Genomic DNA, 22,449 nt, shown 5'->3' on the forward strand with positions numbered 1-22,449 from the left:
GAGAGTGCATTACTTTTTCCCTGATATAGGAGGAGTTACAACAAGGTCACTTTCAAGGGTGATGGTGGGGATTCATGCAGAAACTTTTATCCAACATCCTCTTTTAAGTATGTCATGCAAAGATATGAATACCTAGCAAAGTTTGCACAAAATAAGCAGAAGTAAACATTAACAATGCACTACAGGACAATATAAAATAATTTCCAGCCAGTTTGACTGAACACATTTTCTTACATCTTCTATTTTTATTCAATCCCTGGCAAAAAAAACAAACATTCATACCAATTTGATATCCTTAATTTAAAAAATCCAGTGAGTAGAAAGCAGAACATGTTGGTGTGACAGAACAACACATCCTTCTTTCCATTGTGAAATCTTCTCTTTAGTTGCGCCTTGGTTACACTTCAGTCAGCAGAAATGAAATGGATTAAAACAGTTTTGCATCAGGCAACTCTTAGAAAAAATGAATGAATTAACAGCCATATTTGGGGGAGGAGGAGAGTCTCTGTACAGTACCATGAAGAAACGATGACATTAAGAACATACCTATATACAACATGCAATACACCACTTCGATAAATGACTAATTAATTTTTTTTATAGCTCACACACTTAATATACCGTAATAAGCATTAACATGGACAGTGGAAACTATCTACAGTATTTCTAGAAAGCAAATTAGCAATTAGCATGCCAAGTAGCATCATACCTTATCCCTGATATTCAGAAATACCAAGTAAAAATTTGATAGAATTGATATTCTATCAAATATTTTAGATATGCTAAACAAAAAATTCCGTGAATACTGAACGACATATTTACTGTATATATCCACTGTATTTTTGTACAGATTTGTATTTTTCTTATGTTTTATTATCCTTATTGTAAACCAGAGTTCAAATAATCTACGTGGAAAAAATGGATCATTTAGCCATTTCTCCAGTCATACATCACTCTTTCAAGCTCTTCACAACACAAAAGTACAAATAAAATTTAACATTTCTGCTTTTCTTAGACTTCCTCAATAATCTCATCTCGTTTGTTTGGCATGCTAAAGAGGTAATTACATTTTTTTAATCAGTTGGGCCAGAATGCGGAACATGTAATTCATAGGTACCAAGGATGAGGACTTTGCTCTACATAGTGTCTGTCACAGTTTGTCTCATTGCAACTTTAATCTTCAATCCCCATCCTATTCTACTTGTTTATATGACAGCCCAAAAAATAGGCCACGACTAGAAAGCAAAAACACAATTTTTTTTCAAGTATAACAACACATTTTCCCCATGTTATAGTTGAAATAATCTTCCAGTGGAACTGGTACTTTTGCATCATCCATCCATCCATTTTCTTACACCCTTATCCCATTGGGGTAAGTAGGGGTGCTGGCACCTATCTCCAGCTGTCAACGGGCGAGAGGCTGGGTACACTCTGGACAGGTTGCCAATCCAACTTTTGCATCAACATTAAAGTATTATTGACTTAAAGGAAGCTCTGATATCTTGCTGAAAGTTACTTGTAAGTGAATTTTGTCTTATTCAAGTCCATCCATCCATCCATCCATCTTCTTCCGCTTATCCGAGGTCGGGTCGCGGGGGTAGCAGCTTCAGAAGGGAGGCCCAGACTTCCCTCTCCCCAGCCACTTCTTCTAGCTCCTCCGGGGGAATCCCGAGGCGTTCCCAGGCCAGCCGAGAGACATAGTCCCTCCAGCGTGTCCTGGGTCTTCCCCGGGGCCTCCTCCCGGTGGGACGTGCCCGGAACACCTCACCAGGGAGGCGTCCAGGAGGCATCCTGACCAGATGCCCGAGCCACCTCAACTGGCTCCTCTCGATGTGAAGGAGCAGCGGCTCTACTCTGAGTCCCTCCCGGATGACTGAGCTTCTCACCCTATCTCTAAGGGAGAGCCCAGCCACCCTACGGAGAAAACCCATTTCGGCCGCTTGTATCCGCGATCTCGTTCTTTCGGTCATGACCCAAAGCTCATGACCATAGATGAGGGTGGGAACGTAGATCGACCGGTAAATCGAGAGCTTCGCTTTTTGGCTCAGCTCTCTCTTCACCACGACGGACCGGTACAGCGCCCGCTTGACAGCAGACGCTGCGCCAATCCGCCTGTCGATCTCCCGCTCCCTTCTTCCCCCATTCGTGAACAAGATCCCGAGATACTTAAACTCCTCCACTTGGGGCAGGACACCCCCCCTGACCCGGAGAAGGCACTCTACCCTTTTCCGGCTCAAGACCATGGCCTCGGATTTGGAGGCACTGATCCCCATCCCGGCCGCTTCACACTCGGCTGCGAACCGCTCCAGCGAGAGCTGCAGATCACGATCTGATGAAGCCAAAAGGACCACATCGTCTGCGAAAAGCAGAGATGAGATCCTAAGGCCACCAAATCGGATCCCCTCAACACCTTGGCTGCGCCTAGAAATTCTGTCCATGAAAGTGATGAACAGAATCGGTGACAAAGGGCAGCCCTGGCGGAGTCCAACTCTCACCGGAAACGAGCCCGACTTACTGCCGGCAATGCGGACCAGACTCTGACACCGGTCATACAGGGACCTGACAGCCCGTATCAAAGGGCCCGGTACCCCATACTCCCGGAGAACCCCCCACAGGGCTCCCCGAGGGACACGGTCGAACGCCTTCTCCAAGTCCACAAAACACATGTAGACTGGTTGGGCGAACTCCCATGCACCCTCCAGGACCCTGCCGAGGGTGTAGAGCTGGTCCAGCGTTCCACGACCAGGACGAAAACCACACTGCTCTTCCTGAATCCGAGGTTCGACTATCCGACGGACCCTCCTCTCCAGGACCCCTGAATAGACCTTGCCAGGGAGGCTTAAGAGTGTGACCCCTCTATAATTGGAGCACACCCTCCGGTCCCCCTTTTTGAACAGGGGGACCACCACCCCAGTCTGCCAATCCAGGGGAACTGCCCCCGATGTCCATGCGACATTGCAGAGTCGCGTCAACCAACACAACCCTACAACATCCAGAGCCTTAAGGAACTCCGGGCGGATCTCATCCACCCCCGGGGCCTTGCCACCGAGGAGCTTTTTAACCACCTCGGCGACCTCGCCCCCAGAGATTGGAGAGCCCAACCCAGAGTCCCCAGGCTCCGCTTCCTCAGTGGAAGGCATGTTGGTGGGATTGAGGAGGTCTTCGAAGTACTCTGCCCACCGGCCCACAACGTCCCGAGTAGAGGTCAGCAGCACACCATCCCCACTATAAACAGTGTTGGTGCTGCACCGCTTCCCCCCCCTGAGACGCCGGATGGTGGACCAGAATCGCCTCGAAGCCGTACGGAAGTCTTTCTCCATGGCCTCTCCAAACTCCTCCCACGCCCGAGTTTTTGCCTCAGCAACCGCCCGAGCCGCATGCCGCTTCGCCCGCCGGTACCCATCAGCTGCTTCCGGAGTCCCACAGGCCAAAAAGGCCCGATAGGACTCCTTCTTCAGCCTGACGGCATCCCTCACCGAAGGTGTCCACCAGCGGGTTCGAGGGTTGCCGCCGCGACAGGCACCGACAACCTTGCGGCCACAGCTCCGATCGGCCGCCTCGACAATGGAGGCACGGAACACGGTCCACTCAGACTCCATGTCCCCCACCTCCCCCGGGACGTGTTCGAAGTTTTGCCGGAGATGGGAGTTAAAGCTCCGTCTCACAGGGGATTCCGCCAGACGTTCCCAGCAGACCCTCACAACACGTTTGGGCCTGCCAGGTCTGACCGGCTTTCGCCCCCACCACCGGAGCCAACTCACCACCAGGTAGTGGTCAGTGGACAGCTCCGCACCTCTTATTCAAGTGTATTAAGATATTTGCAGTAGAAACTAGACCAAAAATACTTAGTAAGATTTTGTGCTTTTGCATTGTATGGGACAGAAGTAGGATGTAAGTATTTAATTATGCATATATTTTGGAAAGTATTCACTACAAGTCTAATAATTTCAGCATGTATTTGTCTTCAGCCTCCTGAGTTCCTCAACCACTTTCTACTGCGGTGGCAGCAGGAACTTTTTTAGGTTTCCCCTCTACTAGCTTTATGCAACTAGAGACAGAAGTTTTGACCATTTATTTTTGCAAAATACCTCAAGTTCAGTCTGCCTGGATGAACATCTCAATTGCATTTAAGTCTGGCCTCTGGTGGGTCAGTTTTAACACATTAAAAACCCCTAATTTAAACCGTTTAGATGTGTTTCTCTGCTTTGCTCCTTTTATCTTTCATTATTTCCTCTCATTTTTTTATTTTACTAATTGTGCTCAGTAAGAAATATTTAGGTTTTGTAATGACAATAAATTCAGACAAGTTTCAAAATGTATTTTTTATTTCAAATAAAACAAATTTACATTTCAATCACCTGGACAAATTCATTATGCTTTCAAAAATGTAAATACTTAAAAGTACAAAAGAAGCTACTCAGCTTGTGATATAAAAAGGCAGAGCTATGCAGTGATGGCATAGTTACTTTGAAAAAGTAACTTTAATCGGACTGATTACTGATTACTCCTTGAAAAAGTAACTTAGGTTACTGATTACTTGATTTGCAGAGTATCTAAATTAGATTACAAGTTACTTTTTTAGTTACTTTCAGCAGTTGCTGAAAACAACCCTCCGCCACCTGTAAAATTTACATTGAACTTTGCGGATGCTTACATATTGATAGTTATTTTCTTGTGGAAACATCAACAACATATCTCCACTTATAAGGTTGAAATAAATGGGAGACTGTTTAATGGTTACAACAGTCCAAAAAAAAAAAACTTTTGTAATTTTTGTGTACTCCTCTATTGTCTGTAAAACTCTAAAGAGGATGTTAGACTCCCCCATTCTCCCAGCCTCCAGGTTCCGCGTTACGGCCCTGCGTTTGCTGTCACAGCCCAGCGCATAGAGCTCCTCCTGTGGCTCCACAACTCATATGGCCTGGATTTGTGACACTTATCTTAATATTCATGATTACAATTGCGTTTAGTTGTGTAACTTTACAGACTCGTTCATACGTGGCTGTTTGTTTTTACGTTAATTGCGCTGTTCATATTAGTCTCGATGTTTGCAGTTTTCTGGAGCGTAACACAAAGCTCGACGTCATTCACAGCAAATATATTACTTTGCCATTAACAAAGACATAGCTGACGGATCATCCGGGAAATGATGGACAGGGAGAGCCTGATTCAAACTACCAGGATGTTTGACAAAATCTGGGGCTTACTGTGTCTCTACTTATTTCCTTCAAAAACAAGCCCAAAAAAAACACAACTTACATGGACGGGGAGAACATGCAAACTCCATGGAAAAAGACCCCAGACTGGGATTCAAACCTAAAATCTTCTTGCTGCAAAGTGATGGTTTGAACTAAAGTGCAACCCCACTAGTACTTGTGAGACCACAGCCACCTACGAAGAGCTAGAATTTGCAAATAAAACAGGCCTTTAATGTATTTTGGTGCTAAGCTCTTTAGGGGTTTATAAACCATCAAACATATTTTAAAGTCTGTTTTAAGAGCCAGTGGAAGCTTTTAAGCTTAACTATTTCGACTTGCTAAGCTGTAGTATTTTTTAGAATATTTTGATTTGCTTTACGGAATAAACTGTGAATTGGCAAATATTGCTCAAATAGTTTGGAGTTCTGTGAAATCTAGGTGATATTCATTTTTGTTGGATCCATCAAGCACTTATATTTATAAATGTTTCTTTTGAGTAATTCTTACATCAGCCTTTAAAGAGTTAAATATGTCTGGCTATTTGTTTCTATTTATCACATTACACATTAATATAACAAAAGATAAACAAGACAAGAAAATCTGATAATTAATTTTCTTAAATATCTGTTTTTTATCAATAACACAGCACAAGAAACATGTTTATATTGCATATATTATTTATTTCTAAACAAAGCTATTTACATGGTTTTGTCAAGCACGGACACTTTTTTTAGCCTTCAAGCAGCTTAAAGCATGTTGTTTTTCGAACTATTTGAAAATCCCTGACTGTTTTGGTTTTTTGTCCATCATGAAATCACCTGGTAACGATAAAACATGTAAATACAAAACGTTTTATTCAGAGTGCAAAACAAACTCATAACATTCATTTTTAAGACACTACTAGAAAAGGTTTTGAAACATTACATTGAATTTGTGGATAGTTCATTTTGTGTTTCAGGTTCTTTACACATCGACATTATTAAACCCTTTAAGTCCCCAGTAACCGTGAGCAACAGTGCAAAGCTCTCTTTTGTGTCTTCAATTGCAGTTTTAAAAGACAGAATGTACTCTCAACACTTCCCTAACATTAAGAAAAACTACATTTTTACCAGTTATTCTATACATACCTTTACTGTTTACAACAACAAACATTTTATTATTGTTTGTTGTTCAAACTAGAATGGTTTGATAAATACACATTGTTTGGTACATTCACTAAATTAAAAGGCCATTTCATAGAAACAGTAATCATTACAAAGGTACTGGATGGACATAACAAGTAAGAGGCAATTTCATCCCTCTGCTAGTGCGTCTTTGTCTTCTCCTTCATTTTCACTAATCATCTCATTATATTTGCTCTTGAAAAATCCAGCCTGAGAGGAAAAACAGGAAAGAGAGTAGAATGAAAATTATATTTGGCAAGATAAATGCTGGAAGACATAAGATAAACATTTGAAGGTGACCTATTATGCTTCCTTGAACAAGTTAGGATAGTTGTAGAAGTAAAACATGTTGCACAAAATCATTCTTATGCTGCATTCAGACCAAACACGATCTGAGCGCCAGGGGTGTCTGCTTTACATTCAAAGTCTATGTTAAATGCTTTGCATGTCTAGCGCTGCGAGGTTAAAGCATTTCGAGCATTAAGTGAGTCCGATGCTGATGTTAGAAAATCTGAAATTTTGCCGCTAGACGGTTAAGCATCAACCAATCAATTGGCAACTGAAAACAATGAGCACTACAACGATTTTGACGCATGTCTACAGCAAAATGTCAAACGTCTGACTTCAAAGTGCACACGTCAGACACGTTGTTGACACGCAAAACGCATTTGGTCTGAACGCAGCATTAGATAATGAAAGTTCTATTTAGTTCTATTTTATTGGTCGGTTTTATTTAGAGCTCCTTTCAGAATGAGCTGATTTAGGGCCTCCTGTCACTTTAAATCCAAATGAGCTGCTACTAGCCATTCACCCCCCTCCCCCTCCAACTGAACATTTATAATCTCACATTTAGATGGCTGCAAATTGATGTGCAATTATACAACCATACATCTGTGAAAAGCAGAAGATGCTCCTGCACAACCAACAAGAATGTAGCAAGTGATTTTTAAATGCTGGTTAATTGGTTCATCACACAAAGCTTCTTTTTTCCAACAGCAATTGTACAGCGTGTACAGCAATAAAACCATCTAATCAGACATGCTGGAGATCCACTTGGGTTGCTAGGTAACTGGGCTGGCTATTTCTTTCAAGTGCTTGGACGTTTTAATTGCTTAGAAGCAGTTGAGATTCCAATGATGCAATGGTGACTGTGGCTCTGTGGGTAGAGTAGCTGTCTTGGGATCAGAAGGTTGTAGGTTTGATTCCAGCTTCCTCTGGACAAGGCACTTAACCCCAAAATTGCCTACCGATCTGTGTATAAATGTGAGTGCGTATGGGTGAATGTGACTCTAGTGTAAAGCGCTTTGATTTGGTTAAAAGATTGGAAAAGTGCTATATAAGTTCAGTCCATTTACCATTTTACCAATGGAAGTATAAAAATATGCAAAAAATTAATTTTGTGCCCCCTTTAAAAAATCTGCTTGTAAGAAATTACTGGTCATGTTTTGTCAATTACTTTCAACTGGGGATCTTTAGGATTTTAAGAAGACCTCGGTTGACTCACCTTATACAGACCGGCAGTAAGTAGAATCAGAAAGGCCAATCCTCCCAGAGATCCTCCTATAATCTCTTTAATGAAATTTGGTTTAGGAAACACTTCTACCTCTGCCTCTATCTGAAATTGAGAGGTTTAGAAGTTTCAAATACAACCCTTAAGGTCTGATTGGTATAAAGATGTTGATAGCAACATGCTGTCACCTTGCGAACAGGAGGGTCATTATTAGAGGTTGTAGAGAAGAAGACATACTGGTTCTCATCATACTCTAGACTGGCTGTACTGGTCAGGAGGAACTTCGCAGATGAAAGTCCGATCTGAGAGAGAAACACATCAGGGACTATGAGCTTTTTTGTCCTACTTTGTTTATTTATTTATTTATTTTACAATTTACAAGCTAGTCAGCGCATCTACATCACCTTCACATCAATTACCTGTTCTATCCATCCTGAGCTGATGTTTGCAGAGATGGTGTACGTTTTGTCCTTGTTCCTTTCCATGAACTGGTAGCACCTGAACACTCTGCACTTTGCTACGGTGCAGTCCTGTACCAAAATTAAAGATGCATGATGCTGATTAATTTCAGAACACTAAATGCAAAACCTAAATCAAAAAAGACAGTTTAACAAAGTATTAATTAGTTCTGTGAAGTGAACACAATAAAATCTCTCATGAATTTAAAATTGAAATGCACAGGATTCATGTCACACTGTGTTGAATCTATTCTGAAATTACTTATAAAAGTCACATTTTTAATTAAAAAAAATTAAATGTGTAAACTTGTGAGAGGCAACCTATAAAGACATACATACCAATATTTTCTTTTCTTTTATCTTATCAACAAAATCAGTGGCAGTGGGTTCTTCATCTCTACTTCTCTGACAGCCTGGAATCTGAAAACAGAGCTCCATCTCATCAGTTTAAGTCTTATTTACATTTAATTAGTTCTAGTTTGTAGCATTTGTCACCTGAAAACTGCTCATGTCCATCCAGATGTCTTTGCCACCAAGTTTTACAGGAACTTTAATCACCACAGTAAAATTTAGTGGTCTAATGGTGTTAGTAACCTAAGAGAATTGGGAATAAAACACAAAGAACCCAAATTATATGATGACTGAACCAGAATGTAGAATATATTACTGATCCAAATAAAATTTACTTTTACCTTTATTTTTTGCTGAAGTTTTTTCTGAGCAGCATTTTCTCCAAATGTGAAATTGTTGTAGCTGAGGGAGCTGAGCATACATTTCATGAATTTGTTTAATCAGATATCTTTCAGCCATAAAAATAATAATTTGCTTGAATTAACAGACCTTTCAATTGCAATAAAAACACTGTACTTGACATCAATGTATTTGTTTTTGTCGACTTCACTAGAAGAGGAGTGACGTTCATTGTCACTATAAGAGAAAGATCAAATAAAAAATTTATTAAAAGTTCAGCATCAAAGAGCTGCACCTTAAACTCTTTAAGTTTTACCTGGTGGCCTTCGCAGTCACTTCGATCTTTCTACTAAGATCACTGTTGGTGTTGTGACCATAGGAGACGATGAAGATTGCCTATAAAGGAAATGAAAGAGGGATCAGAAGACTTTCTCTTCTAGTTAAATAATGAGTGAAGCAGGAGCACAAACTAACCATGGAGTTGCTTTTGAATATTGGTTTGTCAACGCTACAGACTGTCTTTCCTTTTGTTACACCATCCTCACTGTCCACAGAGTTGCACTCAATTCTTCCCTGCAATGAAACACAGATCATCAGCTTGTTGCAGCAGCTTTTCATATATATGTGTATATAAAGTGCCTTACTTTCTCAGATTTAACCTTCCTGTAGGAGAGCCCAACTGGGTATGTGAGAATAATGTGACTGTTGTATGAGTTCTCCCCTCTGTTTTCCACAAAGACAGTCACATTCAGAAGTTCATCTATTCCAACTTTAACCACTGAAGATCTGAAAAAACATAAGTGACAAGAACAAAAAGTTGAAACCAAATCAGGTCTGTACTGTAAACCTGAACTGACAGTCAGCACAGAACCCAAGCGTGTGAAAACAATTTAATAGCAGCTTCTCTGATCTCAGTATTGTAGAATATTGCTCAAGGGAAATCTTAATGCATAGTGAACACCCGGAAATTGGAGAACACAATTTTCTTTATGCACAGAAGCATAAGACATAGTGAAGATGCTGTCTGAACCTGGAAAGAGAGGTTCATTATCCACCTTTTAACACTTCCAAACATGGTCTGAAAGTGTTTTATGTCAGGTAGAATTACTTAGCTAGGATGAAGCAATTGCTCCAAAAGCAACACGAAACACCAGATTACGGTTTGCAAATACCATCAGGGGCAAGGACCTTAATATGTGGAGATGTTTCCTCTCTCACGACTCCGAAATGTAGTATGTGGTTGAAATTACCTGCTACACGCCTGAGAACACCCCCAGACTGTTTGCAGTGGAGGTCACAGAATCATGTTAAGGGGCTGTTTTTATGTAAGAGGGTTTGGTGTTTATCATAAAATACACCAGTATCCCAATAGAAGAACATCATCTGAAAATGTTCATCATCTGAACACATCAACCTTGGGCAAAAATGGGTTTCATAAATATGAAAGTGATTGTAACCACGCCAGTAAATTAGTAAAAAAGTGATTTGAGGGAAACAAAGTTAAGGTTTTGAAGCAGCTATCAAAAAGCCCATTCAAATGCAACTCTACCAAATACTATGGAGATGTATGGAACCTTCTGAATTTGAAGGAATATAATTTTAGCTTCCTCTCATTATGGTGGGATTTAGTAAGTAGAAATCATTTTGGTAATTCTACCTGACATAAAACAGGAGAAGCACAGTCTGATTTAACAGGCAAAGTCAGAAGAAAAACTGTTTTTATACATTGTCTGTCTCACATTGGCTGGCCATTTCAACCGGGCCAGTCATTGAACAGAAAGAGAAGTTGTGAACGATGATGACAATTTCCTGTTTGCCTGTAGTCTTAGTAATGGCAGCAGCTGAAGTGAACATAGTCATTCAGAACATGCTGGCTATGCTTCTAAATATTGACTTAACATAAAGAGATGCCTTGTTCATCTCGGCTCTTTGAAGTGGGGAATGGCTGTTTACAGGGCAGGCCACTTCTGGTAAGCTTCATAGCACTGAACTGGTTCATTACACACATCACAGTTAAAGTTAGTGATTGGCGGAAAAATTTGAAACTTCACCCTCCCAGTAAGCAATTGTTTTCATAGCCAGGGTTCCAGACCCTTTGTACGAGGCACAGAGTAAAACAGGGGGGCGGGTTTTAGCAGGCTAGTCAACACCTGATTTCAGTAAACTTTAACTTAAATTTGCTGAACTTGAAGATTTTCAGTCTCATTTAGTTGTTGCTTTTGCCAAAAAAAAATGTAGATATGTAGTTTTTGCAGACATAATATGAAAAAGTTAAGTAAAGCGAAAAAGTTCGCTTTACTTCCAGAAACAACTCTCTTACGTAGTGAAGTTGAAATCCACCCTCAAGTGATCTTCACAAACTTTATCAGCTCCACAACTGATCATAAAGCCAAGCTGTGAATGAGAAGTAAACTATTCAGGAGATCTGATCAGACAAAAATGAATATTTAGGTTAATGATATGATTTTGAAATAAGTTTGTCATTTAATACTGCATAAACATTTTGTATGGAATAGCAGTAGCCATGAAAGGCACTATGAACCATTAAGATTTTGCTCATCAGGAAAAGGGTGTACAGGAGTTACTCACAGAATTTGAGGTTGTGGTTTGAACCTGTGGAGAAAGGCTTGGTCTTGGGTTTGAGCCAGAAGGTAAACCATCAAACGTGAATCTGAGCTCATTATTGAGTGGATTGAGAGCATCTTCTGGACAAGACTGCAAGGCATTGAGATAGAAAGGTGATTAATTAAGACACAGTTGAATCTTATATAGTTGTACAAGATTACTGTAACGGTTCCATTAGGACTTACCTCAATAAAAAAGTCCACATCAATGCATTCTTTCCTATTTAAATTAAGATTAAGAGATCCACTCTTGTGCCTCACATCCTTGCTGATCTCAGCTCGGTTGTTTGGTATCTTACGATTTGCGTCCAACGTTAAAGTGAAATTAACCTGTGCTTGAGCTGCAAGATGTGTTTTGTTTGTTAAAATTTCTTAAATAAAATGATGGACAAATAGAAAAACTAAAGAAATGTACCTTCATTCACAGTAGACAGTTTGCTCATAGTAAAGCAGACAGTAGCCTTGCTTGGCAGTGGTTCTGAACAGTCTGGGTTTTGAGTCGGAATTTGATTTGGGTTGAACGACACAGTGGCAGTCACTGTTACAACTGGTCTGGATCTAGAAAGAGGGAAGTCATATTTGTTTTGAGATTGTGAAGCAATTAACACAATTATTGCATAAACACGTTTAGGTTGCAAATGAAGAAGAATTTGTTGAATTGGGGAAGATGTTGCTATGTACTGCAAATTCTTTTGCCCAGGTCCCTCTTAAAAATGAGATCTAGATCTCAATGGGGTTTACCTGGTTAAATAAAGGAATATATGTGTGTTAATAAATAGTCATAATGGGAACTTACCTGAGTATGACAACTTTTCCCTTTGAACCCACTGCTAAGTCAGGAAGTCCATCACCACTCTGATCGTAGGAAGACTGACTGATTGAGATGCCAAATAACTTCAGACCTGATTGGACGGCAGATGCAGCAATTCTCTGTGTAATGAGAAACATTGTGCTTTATCAAGTTCATCCGTCCATTTTTTATACCAGCTTGTCTGTGCAGAGTCATAGGGTGGCTGGGGGTAAAGGTCACCAGCAAACTGGTGAAGTTCACCAGTTTGCTGGTGAAGATCACAGCTCAACACGAGACAACAGACGGGACACACACGTGCTTTTAAGGGTGACTGAACATAACCAGTTGACTGACTGGTCATTTTCATCTTGGGACTGTGGGAGGAAGCCAGAGTAGCTGGAGAGAACTTACAGAATAATGTGAAGAACAAGTAAACTCTATTCAATAAAGACCCTACCATCTGTGAAGGTTCAACTCATGTTGAAAAACAAAACATTTAGTGGTTTATGTTTGTTTTGCTCACCTGTGAGTAAGTAGGATTTATTTTTCTTCCTCCTTCTCCTTGGAATATGTAGATGCTGCCTTGGCCATCATTCTCCAAAGGAGCTCCAACAGCCAAATCACTGAATGCGTCTGCATTTATATCAGGCAGAACAGCAAGAGACGAGCCAAACCTCCCTCTGACAGACGCATCACCTCTTAGTGTGGTTATTTGTGATGGATTATGAAAGTGACATTGCACATGCTGGAAAAATATGTGAATGAGAAAAGGTTATGTGTTTTTATCCAAATAATAACAGGACATGAAAGAACTTGGTTAAATAAAATTTTTTAAAAAACATAAATTACTCGACATTTACCAAACCACTTAATTCACAGACATAAACTCGTCCTTCTCTATCAACGTCTTTGTACATTGGAGAGGATATGAGGATTAAATCAGTCACACCATCAGAATCCACATCCATGGCACAAACCTCAGCCCCAAAATATTCACCAGTCTGGAAAAAACAAGAAGAAATTAACAAGAGACAGTCTATTTCTTTCAAGAGAGCCATCATTAGCTGTATACAGTTAATTTGCTAGACACAGATCAAAGTCCCTGCTCCCTTATCAAGGATGAAACAAACTATGTACCTACATGAACTGAAAACCCACTCAGAGAAGAAGAAACCCTTTCTCTAGAAACAATACAAAGTCTAGGTGACAGTTTGGAAATGTACTCAGGGGCAAATATCTTTTTTTGTTTTGTTGATGTGCTCTCTGGTCTGATGAAATTAAGCAAATTAAGTTTAGGTTACAATGACCATAATTATTTTTAGATGAAAAGAAAGCAGTTTGCAAGCAGTTTGAAGTTTGGCGACGACAGCACCATGTATTGTGCAGAGGACAGTCTGGTACACTTCTCAAACTAGATGCCATCATTGTCTGAAGAATGTCAAAATACATCTTCCAGGAAGCTAAAGCTTGTCTGCCAAACATACTAAGAATATTAGCAAATTAGTTTGAAGGTGGCTTCAGGACAACATAACCTTAATGTTGTAGGCTTCTTATGGGTTCTATAAATAAATTTGACATTGACATTCTGAAACTTGGATTGGACATTTCAAGCTCATAAATTATTTTAGGAATAATTGCAGTAATAGGGGAATAGTTCAGCAACAAGGCCATCAAGGTTACTTGAAATGCTGGCCCTACAAATTTCTATCAGTATCCAAGAATGTCAACATGTTTCTTTTTCTATTAAATACAAAGGAAAGGTATCTGAGCCACTGAATTTGGAAAAAGTAAGAAAATAATCTATTATTTTTGGTGTTTATCAAACATAAATAATTTTGTTTTTCCTTGCTGTCCTAAAGCAAGAATAGTTTGGCCCAATTTAATGCCAGACACAGATGAAAATAAGTTATGTCTTGTTATTGAGTACATGTAAATGTTTGGTTTAATCTGTACCCACCTGTTGTTCAAGAGGTCTGAATTTATCTCTCGGTTGTTCTTTGAAAACAGTCATAACAATTCCTTTGTGTTCATTTCTTGGAGCACCAAGAATTGTCAGTGGGCCGTTGTTGGTTTTAGCGAGAGCCATGGAATAACCTGGAGTTTAAAGGTTAAATAGTCAGAGACATCAGAAAATAGTTTTTTGTAACATTAAACGTTTTGGACAGTTATGTTATTAAACAAACTAAAATACCTACATGTGGCTTTTTAATAGACAAATATAGCAGCTTTCTGGGTCAATAAATTATCTTTGTTAAATCAAACTGAAATTGTGCTGGTAAAATATATCTGATTTCTGATCTATTCTTACCAAGGTAACTGTCAATCTCAATGGACGATGGCTCAAATGTGGCGTTGTTTAAAACATTACTAAGCAAGTATTTCTTGTAGCCTCCTTTCCACTGGTTAGCACCAACCATAGTCATCTGAATATACTGCAATGCAAGAACAGAGAGAACATTTTGTTTCAAATATGGGTTGTTCTTAATGCTGTAAGACCGTAATACTCTGAAAATTTTACTTTGATGTTATTTATCCCAGACACATAAGCTGCTCTGAATCCTTCTTGAGACATTTCCTGTTTCAGTGTCTCTCCAGTCCCTTGAGATCCTGTGCAAAACAAAAGGTTTCAGAATTCATTAAAGAAATGCTGAAATGTTTTTCTAGGTTTTTGAGTTTTTGTTCACGCAAAATACAAAAATAATATAACTATGTATTTGTTATATTATTGTGATTTGTTTATAAGCCACAGTTGTGAAATAAAACGTGATGTCAGAAGCATTTATCATGCTGAAAAGTGAACAGTTGTTTCAAACCTAGTAAAATTATAGATTTTTTACCTTCAATGGAAAAAATTTTGGCCTGCAAGGTGTCCTGTATTCTGCCAAGAGCATCAAAGCTTCCCACTTCAAACACAAAATTGTCAGAAGGTTGAGATGCAATCGTTCTGAGCTCTTGTTTTGCTTTTGGACTTGTGAATGCGTCCCCCACCTAGAGGTGTAAATACAATGTGCATAAAACATTATACTGCAGTAGTTATTTTCAAAACAGTAGTCACAATTGTCTTTATCTAAATTGTCTCTTAGTTCATGTTTTTGTGTCAAAATAAAGTCGGAAAACATACCTGTTTTTCCGACTTTCAGAATAGTACAATAATGTGTTCTAAAAACCTTAAAAGTTTAGATTTTATGTGAGAATTTATATCAAGATCTTGAGAGGAAAAAAAGAAATTGTATGTTTTAGATTTATGCGTTTGACAGATTCGCCATACAAATGAGGATATAACAATGCATTAAGTATCAAAGATAATAAAGTTTTTTCAGTATGAAAATGCAATGTGTGTAGTTTTAACACAAAAAAAACATAAATATTTACAAGAAATTGGAAAAGAAGTAATAGATGCAACTTACCCCAATAACAAATCGAACTATTTTCTTTTCATCAGCTGATTGTGTTACTGTTGATAATTGATCGGGGTCATTTGATTCGCCATCTGTAATCACTATCAAAATCCTTTTCACATTTGATCTGGAACCCTTTTGTGGTGAGAAGACATCATTCCTGTCAAAAGAAAAAATAAATATATATATATATATATATATATATATATATATATATATTAGCGTTGAATCCATTGCAGTTTTCTGGCCGATCACTAATTACCGATCTCGACATATTATGGCATTTCATTTTCATTCCGTTTTAATTCATATTCAACAAGCTGAATGATTAATCCACATCGTATCATCATCTAGCTGATTACAGTTAACTCTCTCTGCAGTGACAAAATTTTGAAAGGCACTATTTCACCAATTGAAGTGATCAGAAGTCAGCAAGGCTATCTGAATGCTACCTCATCCCGCAAACACTCCCTTCAGTGGAAGAATAATCTCACAGCAATGGTTCAGATTCACCAGATGCACTCCAAACTCATTTGTTCATAACTACTCTACACCAAGTGGTCAGGTATGTGTAATCTGTTGAAATGATTGGTCAGATTTTTCTGTCACCGTTTAAAAAATTGTCAGGCGGAAAATATTCAGTAAAAGACACCCTTGGTTTGGTTGTATTTTAAGGTAAGCACAGAGCACAATGCCCTCTGTGCAGCTAAGCTGTCAAGAAGAGGCAGTGGGGCTACCCAACATTACTTTAATTAAGCAGCATTCAACTTCTATGCACTACAAATCTGGAACAAACTTCCAGGATACAGCAAAACTGCTGAAACACTGAGTGCCTTTACATCTAGACTAAAAACCCACCCGTTTGGAGTTGCTTTTGAAGCATAATTGATTAAGAATTTAATGTCACTTGACTAAATGTAATGTTTCAATTGTTGATTCTATGTTGCATCACTTTGTGTTTTTGTGTTTTTATGATGTAAAGCAGATGGGGGCAGGAGCTTGTGCGTCTAATGTTATACATAGAGAAACGATTGCTTCCTGGAGGCATGGACTGTTTTGAGTTTTTAAATTTGCTAACGTTTCCCTGTGACTTATTTAACTCGCCAGTTCAACACTATGAAGCTTACCATAAGTTCTCTGCGCTGTAGATAGCTACCTCCACTGCAAAAAGAGAAGCTCTGAACCGAATGAGATGGCTGTTAATGTTAATTTAATATTGGGAAGTGTGGCCAACATGGAGTGAACAGCTTTGTTCACTTAGTTCGCTGCCATTGCTTAAACTACAGGCAGACTACAATTTTAAAACACTGCAGAAAATTGACATCATCATTCTCAACTTCAACCCTTCGCTGATTGGCCCAGTAGATCTTCTTCTGGAGAAAATCCAAGTAAATGGCAGAAAGTCCAGACTGTACTGTAAGTGAGATTTGAATCGAGACGGAAAGCACAGGAAAGCAAGGGGCTAGAGTCAATCTAGAATCTCTCTTGAGTTACATCAATAATTAGTTTCTTTTGCGGGTAAAAAACATGAGCTGCTAAATAAATCTTTGACTTTTTTAAACAGAAAAAGTGGTATTCTAAACATGACTTACGAAAAAATCCTTTTTAACTTTTAATTTGTTAGTTTACGCTTTCTGTATAATAGACTTGAAGTAATGTAGTGTGTAATACATTGACATGCCAGAGTACTTACGCAACATTTTGGATGGCTTTAGCTGTAAACGTTTTTCCAGTTAATTGACGGATCTTTTTAATCTGAGATTCCCAGTCGGAAGTGTTAAAAGTATTAAAGTAATATTCTGTTCTTGGATCATCAGAAAACTGGGTAATGGCAAACTGCAAAAGTAAAAAAACATGGTTATTAAATTAAAACTCCCTTCAATAAAAAAGAACTACAGTACAATAAAAGCAGCAAATAAATTAAACAAGACGTACACTAAAAAAACAATTTTTTGAAGAGGTTATGATCATTTTTTTCCATTCCCACTTGCCTTACTGGATAATATTTTGAGGGCCTCCCAGCTTTGCCCAGCAGCAGACACATTTACTAAAACAATAGACCAAATTACCAATGAGAATCTCACCTGTGTATCTCTTCCCAGGAATGTTTTGATAAGATTTTTCACAAATGTTTTCATTCTGATAAAATCATCATCGGATACACTCCCTGAGCCATCCAGCAGAAATGCAATGTCAGCTTGGGTTCGACACTCTGTGAAAAGAAATCAGAGATCCAGACAGGTTTCCTGACCGTTATTCAAGTATGCTAATGAGAAAATTAACCTCCAGTTTACAGAGGCAGTGACATAATTATAATGGAACAAGGTCACTGTACTTACCTTCAGTGGCAGACGGGTAAGACTTTTCAATCGTATCATGTTGATCAATCTCATAGCACAAACCATTAGACATGGTGATAGTTGTGCAGTCTCTGGGAATGGTTGGACCACAGACCTGAAAAAGGTGTCAAAAATATAGCAAATTCATATTTGATGATCACTTTAACTTTACGTTTTCATCCTTTATTCATAATTTTCTGCAGCTCATCCTCTCACCATTGTGTTTTGTGTTGACGGATCATTGGCCATCGTCAAACCAAGAGACATGTTGACAGCAGCTCTTTGCTCTGTAAAAACAATCACTGGTGGTGACGACTTTTCTAAGTTATCACCGATTACCAGGTTCCCATATAATAAATGTCATACAGTATTCTGTTGCAGCATTTCACTTTGTTTTAATCTAAATACCCTCACAACTGAAGCTGTTGTATCACCAGTTTAATGAAAGACAAGAAAAAATAACTTAATAGTAAAAGCTTGTTTTAAGTCAACAATTTTTAATGTAGACACAAATACTAATAGCTCCTCTGGCAATGTGTTACAAGACATTTTTCCAGTTTTAAGTGAAACAAAAATCTGCTGGTGGTCCTGTTTGTGGCTGTATTTAAGAATGATTTACTTAAAACAAGCTTATTCATCTTTTTGAGAAGTTACTTCTAAGTTATTCTTGTTTTAGCTCAAGGGTATTAAAATATTTCCGCTCGAAACTACACAAAAATTGCTGGTAAGATTTTGTGTTTTGAGCTTGTTGAAAATATTTAGATCAGAATATGGAGTATCTAAGTTTGATGGAGGAAATACTTTTATAGAACTGCATGTTTGACATTGCTCAGTATTTTATTTATTTCTTGGAGATCCATACAACATCTGGTCATGAGATTAGCTTAGAAAATTTGTAATTTTAAATGCCTTTATTGTGAAATTTGTGCACACCTAAAATGATTCCTACCTAGAGCGAGAAGACTGCTACATCTCTCCTCTCTTGGGTTGCACCGATATATCTGTCCCCTTTTATTCTTATCATACTGCAGTAGTGGTGCGCTGACAAGCATACTGAGACACACACAGAAAACAATGTTTAGAAACCATTTTATAAACATTTTACAAAACAAAGTTTTTAAAAATTAAATCAAGACTCACTCTGATTGTCTTTGCACCACCTGGTAGCCAAAACTTTCATCACCTTCACTCAGGGTTTTCCAAGACCCAGAATCAACATTAAAGCCGACTGCAGCTTTTAGCACTGAGGAAAAAAAGAACAAAACAATCAACAGAATTTCTTTAATTCAGAGCTTTGATGGGTTTTTTAAAATAATTTGTTTGTTATTCACTTTTTCCGTTTTAATTACTATATAGGGCAATTTTTTTTGAAGATTGCAGGAGAGAACTGACAGATTCGGCAATGTCTGTGTTTAACCTCTAGGGAGCACTAAATACCAAAATCTTAGGTTGGGAATCTTCCTCCTCAAACCCTTTTTTGCTTCATCCATCCATTTTCTTACACCTTTATCCCATTGGATTTGGGGGTCCTGGTGCCTATTTCCAGCGGCCAACGAGAGGCGGGGTCACCCTGGACAGGTCGCCAGTCTGTCGCAGGGCAACACAGAGACAGACAGGACAAACAACATAGAGGCACACACCCAAGGAGAATTTTAGGTAACCCAATTAACCTGACAGTCATGTTTTTGGACTGTGGGAGGAAGCCGGAGTACCTGAAAAGAACCCACGCATGCACAGGGAGAACATGCAAAAAGATCTCGGCCAGGAATCAAACCCAGGACCTTCTTGCTGCAAGGCAACTGCACCACTGTGCAGCCCCATTTTAGCTTCATATTTTTTAAAATGAATAATGTCACATGAGGTAAGATTTTGACATTATGGTTCTCCACTCAGGGTAGTATGACTTTGGGGGCAGCAAACAAGAAAATAGTAAGTAAATGTGAAAAAAGTTATATCTGTTGCTTATTTTCAATGTCCGTTTAATTGTAGAATGTATGAGATATGAATATTGATTTGTTTGCAGATGACAAATGAAGCAAAAATGTAGTATAGATTCCGCATATATGGGAATTATATTAATGCATGAATTTCTACTGTTCATACATTAATTCAAACCCTGGGGGGTGAAATTTCTTTTGCTGCGAACTTCTGCAGATATCTGGATGTTAACAATTCTGGTTTGTTCATTGTTTAAAAGTGAGAGTCATTTATTGAACCTTATCCATCAGGTGTGGAGATTTTCTTGAATTGAGTTATTTCTTACTAGAAGCTTCCTGTTTTATTTTGGTTTGTTGGTCCTTTCTGTTCTGTATTTACTTTACTTGTTCTGCGTTTCCCAGTCTCCTGTTGGTTTTGAGTCTTATGCCTAGGTGTGTTTTAGTCACGTAGTGCTTATTAGTTTCTTGTTTGTTCAGTTCCTGTTTTACAGTCAATTTTCTGACAGCTCTCATTTGTTTCTCAGATAAATGTTATTCCTCTCGTCAGTTGTCAGTATATGCTACCCTGTGGTTCTTAGTCACAACTGGTTCATCTGCTTAGTCTGCAGTTAGTCTGCAGGCTAGCTGCAGGCTAGCTGCTCATTGTCTTTCCTCCAGTTTGTTTACAAACCAAGAAAGTTTCATTATCTTAAGTCTAAACATTTTTGTACCTTGAATGTTGTTTTTCTATGCTTCTTTTTGGTTTTTGTCAACATATTAATTTATGCTCCATGTGGATGCTACTCAACCACCACCTGTAAGACGGTGGCAGGAAGGATGCAATAAGTCATGTTTTGAAATATTTTTACAGAAAACCTGCACCTGAAAGTGTTTATCTTAAAAGTTTAGATTTTTTGTTTTCCAGCAATTTAATTAGGTAAATGTAACATTTTGACCTGATAACATTATCCACAAATATATGTAATGACCATTTTTTCATATTTTATTGATGATCAATCACTAAATACAAGAGAAGCAAAGTACAATGCACATAGAAACGTCTCTTTTGTGGCCAGAAAAAGGACCGTAAGAAGTTCAGTATCTAAAGAATAAAATGCCTCTCTGCTTTTTTCTACGTAAGGCATAAGAAACTTTATTTTCTTTACATTTTATCTTATATAATATTCGTAGGGAATTGTAAAGGTAGGTCTTGTGCTTAGTTCTGTTTTTTATGAATTTTTGTTGAGTAACATTCAAGAAGTAACAGATAAAACGAGCTAATTTTATTGTCTGCAGCTTCCATCAAGTAATCACACCTAATGAAGTTGTTACATTGGCAGAAGATATCTGAATGAAATGAAGATACACAATTTTTCCTTACCTGAACAGAAAAGTGTCAGAGTAATTATCCAGTCCATTGTATTTCTGGCATGGAGAGCCAACTAAAAGTGTGATATCCTGTCTGTGAACCAGCTTCAGCAGGAAACGGTGGCAGAGAGCGTCACTTTCCCCCCTGAAAGTGTTGAGGGGTACACTGCAGAAATTTAAGCAGACTCCTCAAAGCAAATAGAGGAAGAGTGACGTAGGAGGAGTTACAACAGGGGCACTTGAAAATCAGATCAGAAGTATTTTAATTTACTTTTTTTCCCGTCTGTTCTCTAAAATTGTAGTGTGAAGTCTTAACAGCTTTAATTAATTAGCTCAGGGGAAACCGATAGGGGGAGGAAACAGCATCAGGGTCTGCTCACCTGTGTTTGGGTTGTTTTAACTAGAAATGTAGAAATAATCAGGTTGTATCCAAATAGGGTATTGTTCTGCCATTTGTCTTTGCGGGTTTGGGTTGTTTAGTATTTAATCTAAAATCTATGAAGTCACATCCCAAAAAGAAACCAGACAGATCTGCTGTAGTTTTTTATCCTGAAATAAAAATAACCTTACTGCTTAATTTACATTAGTATATCTGCTATTGATTTCACTAATAACATCTGATTACTTTTGCATCAAATATCTGGTGTTTTTGCCTGTTCTTGTCATAAAATATAGAGCTGGAAGTCAACACACTGTTGCTTGCACACAGCTTTCTGATACAGTCTGTTTTCATGCAACAGTGTGTGGTGTGTGTGGGAGGAGATATCTGCAGAAACTTTGTTTACGCAACATCCCTCTTTAAGTGAGTTATACAAATAGAAGAATATGGAGCAGATTTTGTAAGTAAGAAGAAATAAGCACTAATGTATTACAGAACAACATTAAATTATTAACAGCAGCTTTGAGTGGTTTATGAAACATTCGTACCACAATGAACTTTTCATCTGCCTTTTATTACGTTATAAACCAAGTAAAAATGTATCACATTACTCCGA

General features: G+C 38.5%; 1 protein-coding gene across 1 annotated transcript; it reads right to left on the reverse strand.

The window, feature by feature from the left end:
- Positions 1–5,857: 5,857 nt before the first annotated feature.
- Positions 5,858–21,624, reverse strand: LOC116727069 (integrin alpha-D-like). Its single transcript, XM_032574175.1, has 30 exons — positions 21,468–21,624; positions 19,311–19,413; positions 19,120–19,223; positions 18,387–18,457; positions 18,171–18,285; positions 17,916–18,043; positions 17,525–17,667; positions 15,841–15,991; positions 15,271–15,421; positions 14,952–15,040; positions 14,742–14,865; positions 14,391–14,527; positions 13,294–13,434; positions 12,957–13,178; positions 12,440–12,573; positions 12,059–12,201; positions 11,830–11,984; positions 11,609–11,734; positions 11,340–11,413; positions 9,664–9,805; positions 9,494–9,592; positions 9,336–9,415; positions 9,170–9,256; positions 9,022–9,091; positions 8,825–8,923; positions 8,669–8,749; positions 8,291–8,401; positions 8,060–8,173; positions 7,866–7,976; positions 5,858–6,571 (listed from the first exon to the last, which is right to left on the reverse strand). The coding sequence occupies exons 1-30, from the start codon at positions 21,502–21,504 to the stop codon at positions 6,491–6,493; spliced, it is 3,423 nt and encodes a 1,140-aa protein (XP_032430066.1). The 5' UTR covers positions 21,505–21,624; the 3' UTR covers positions 5,858–6,490.
- Between the last annotated feature and the right edge of the window lie 825 nt (positions 21,625–22,449).

This window comes from Xiphophorus hellerii, chromosome 10, assembly GCF_003331165.1.
Source record: "Xiphophorus hellerii strain 12219 chromosome 10, Xiphophorus_hellerii-4.1, whole genome shotgun sequence".
NCBI classification, from domain to species: Eukaryota; Metazoa; Chordata; class Actinopteri; order Cyprinodontiformes; family Poeciliidae; genus Xiphophorus; species Xiphophorus hellerii.

Coding starts and splice junctions, on each gene's coding strand:
- LOC116727069 (XM_032574175.1), bottom strand. CDS start 21,504: ATGGACTGGATAATTACTCTGACACTTTTCTGTTCAG. Junction 18,286..18,386: donor CGTCAACACAAAACACAATG/GTGAGAGGATGA, acceptor CACCTTTTTCAG/GTCTGTGGTCCAACCATTCC. Junction 9,092..9,169: donor GTTTTTATTGCAATTGAAAG/GTCTGTTAATTC, acceptor ATGTATGCTCAG/CTCCCTCAGCTACAACAATT.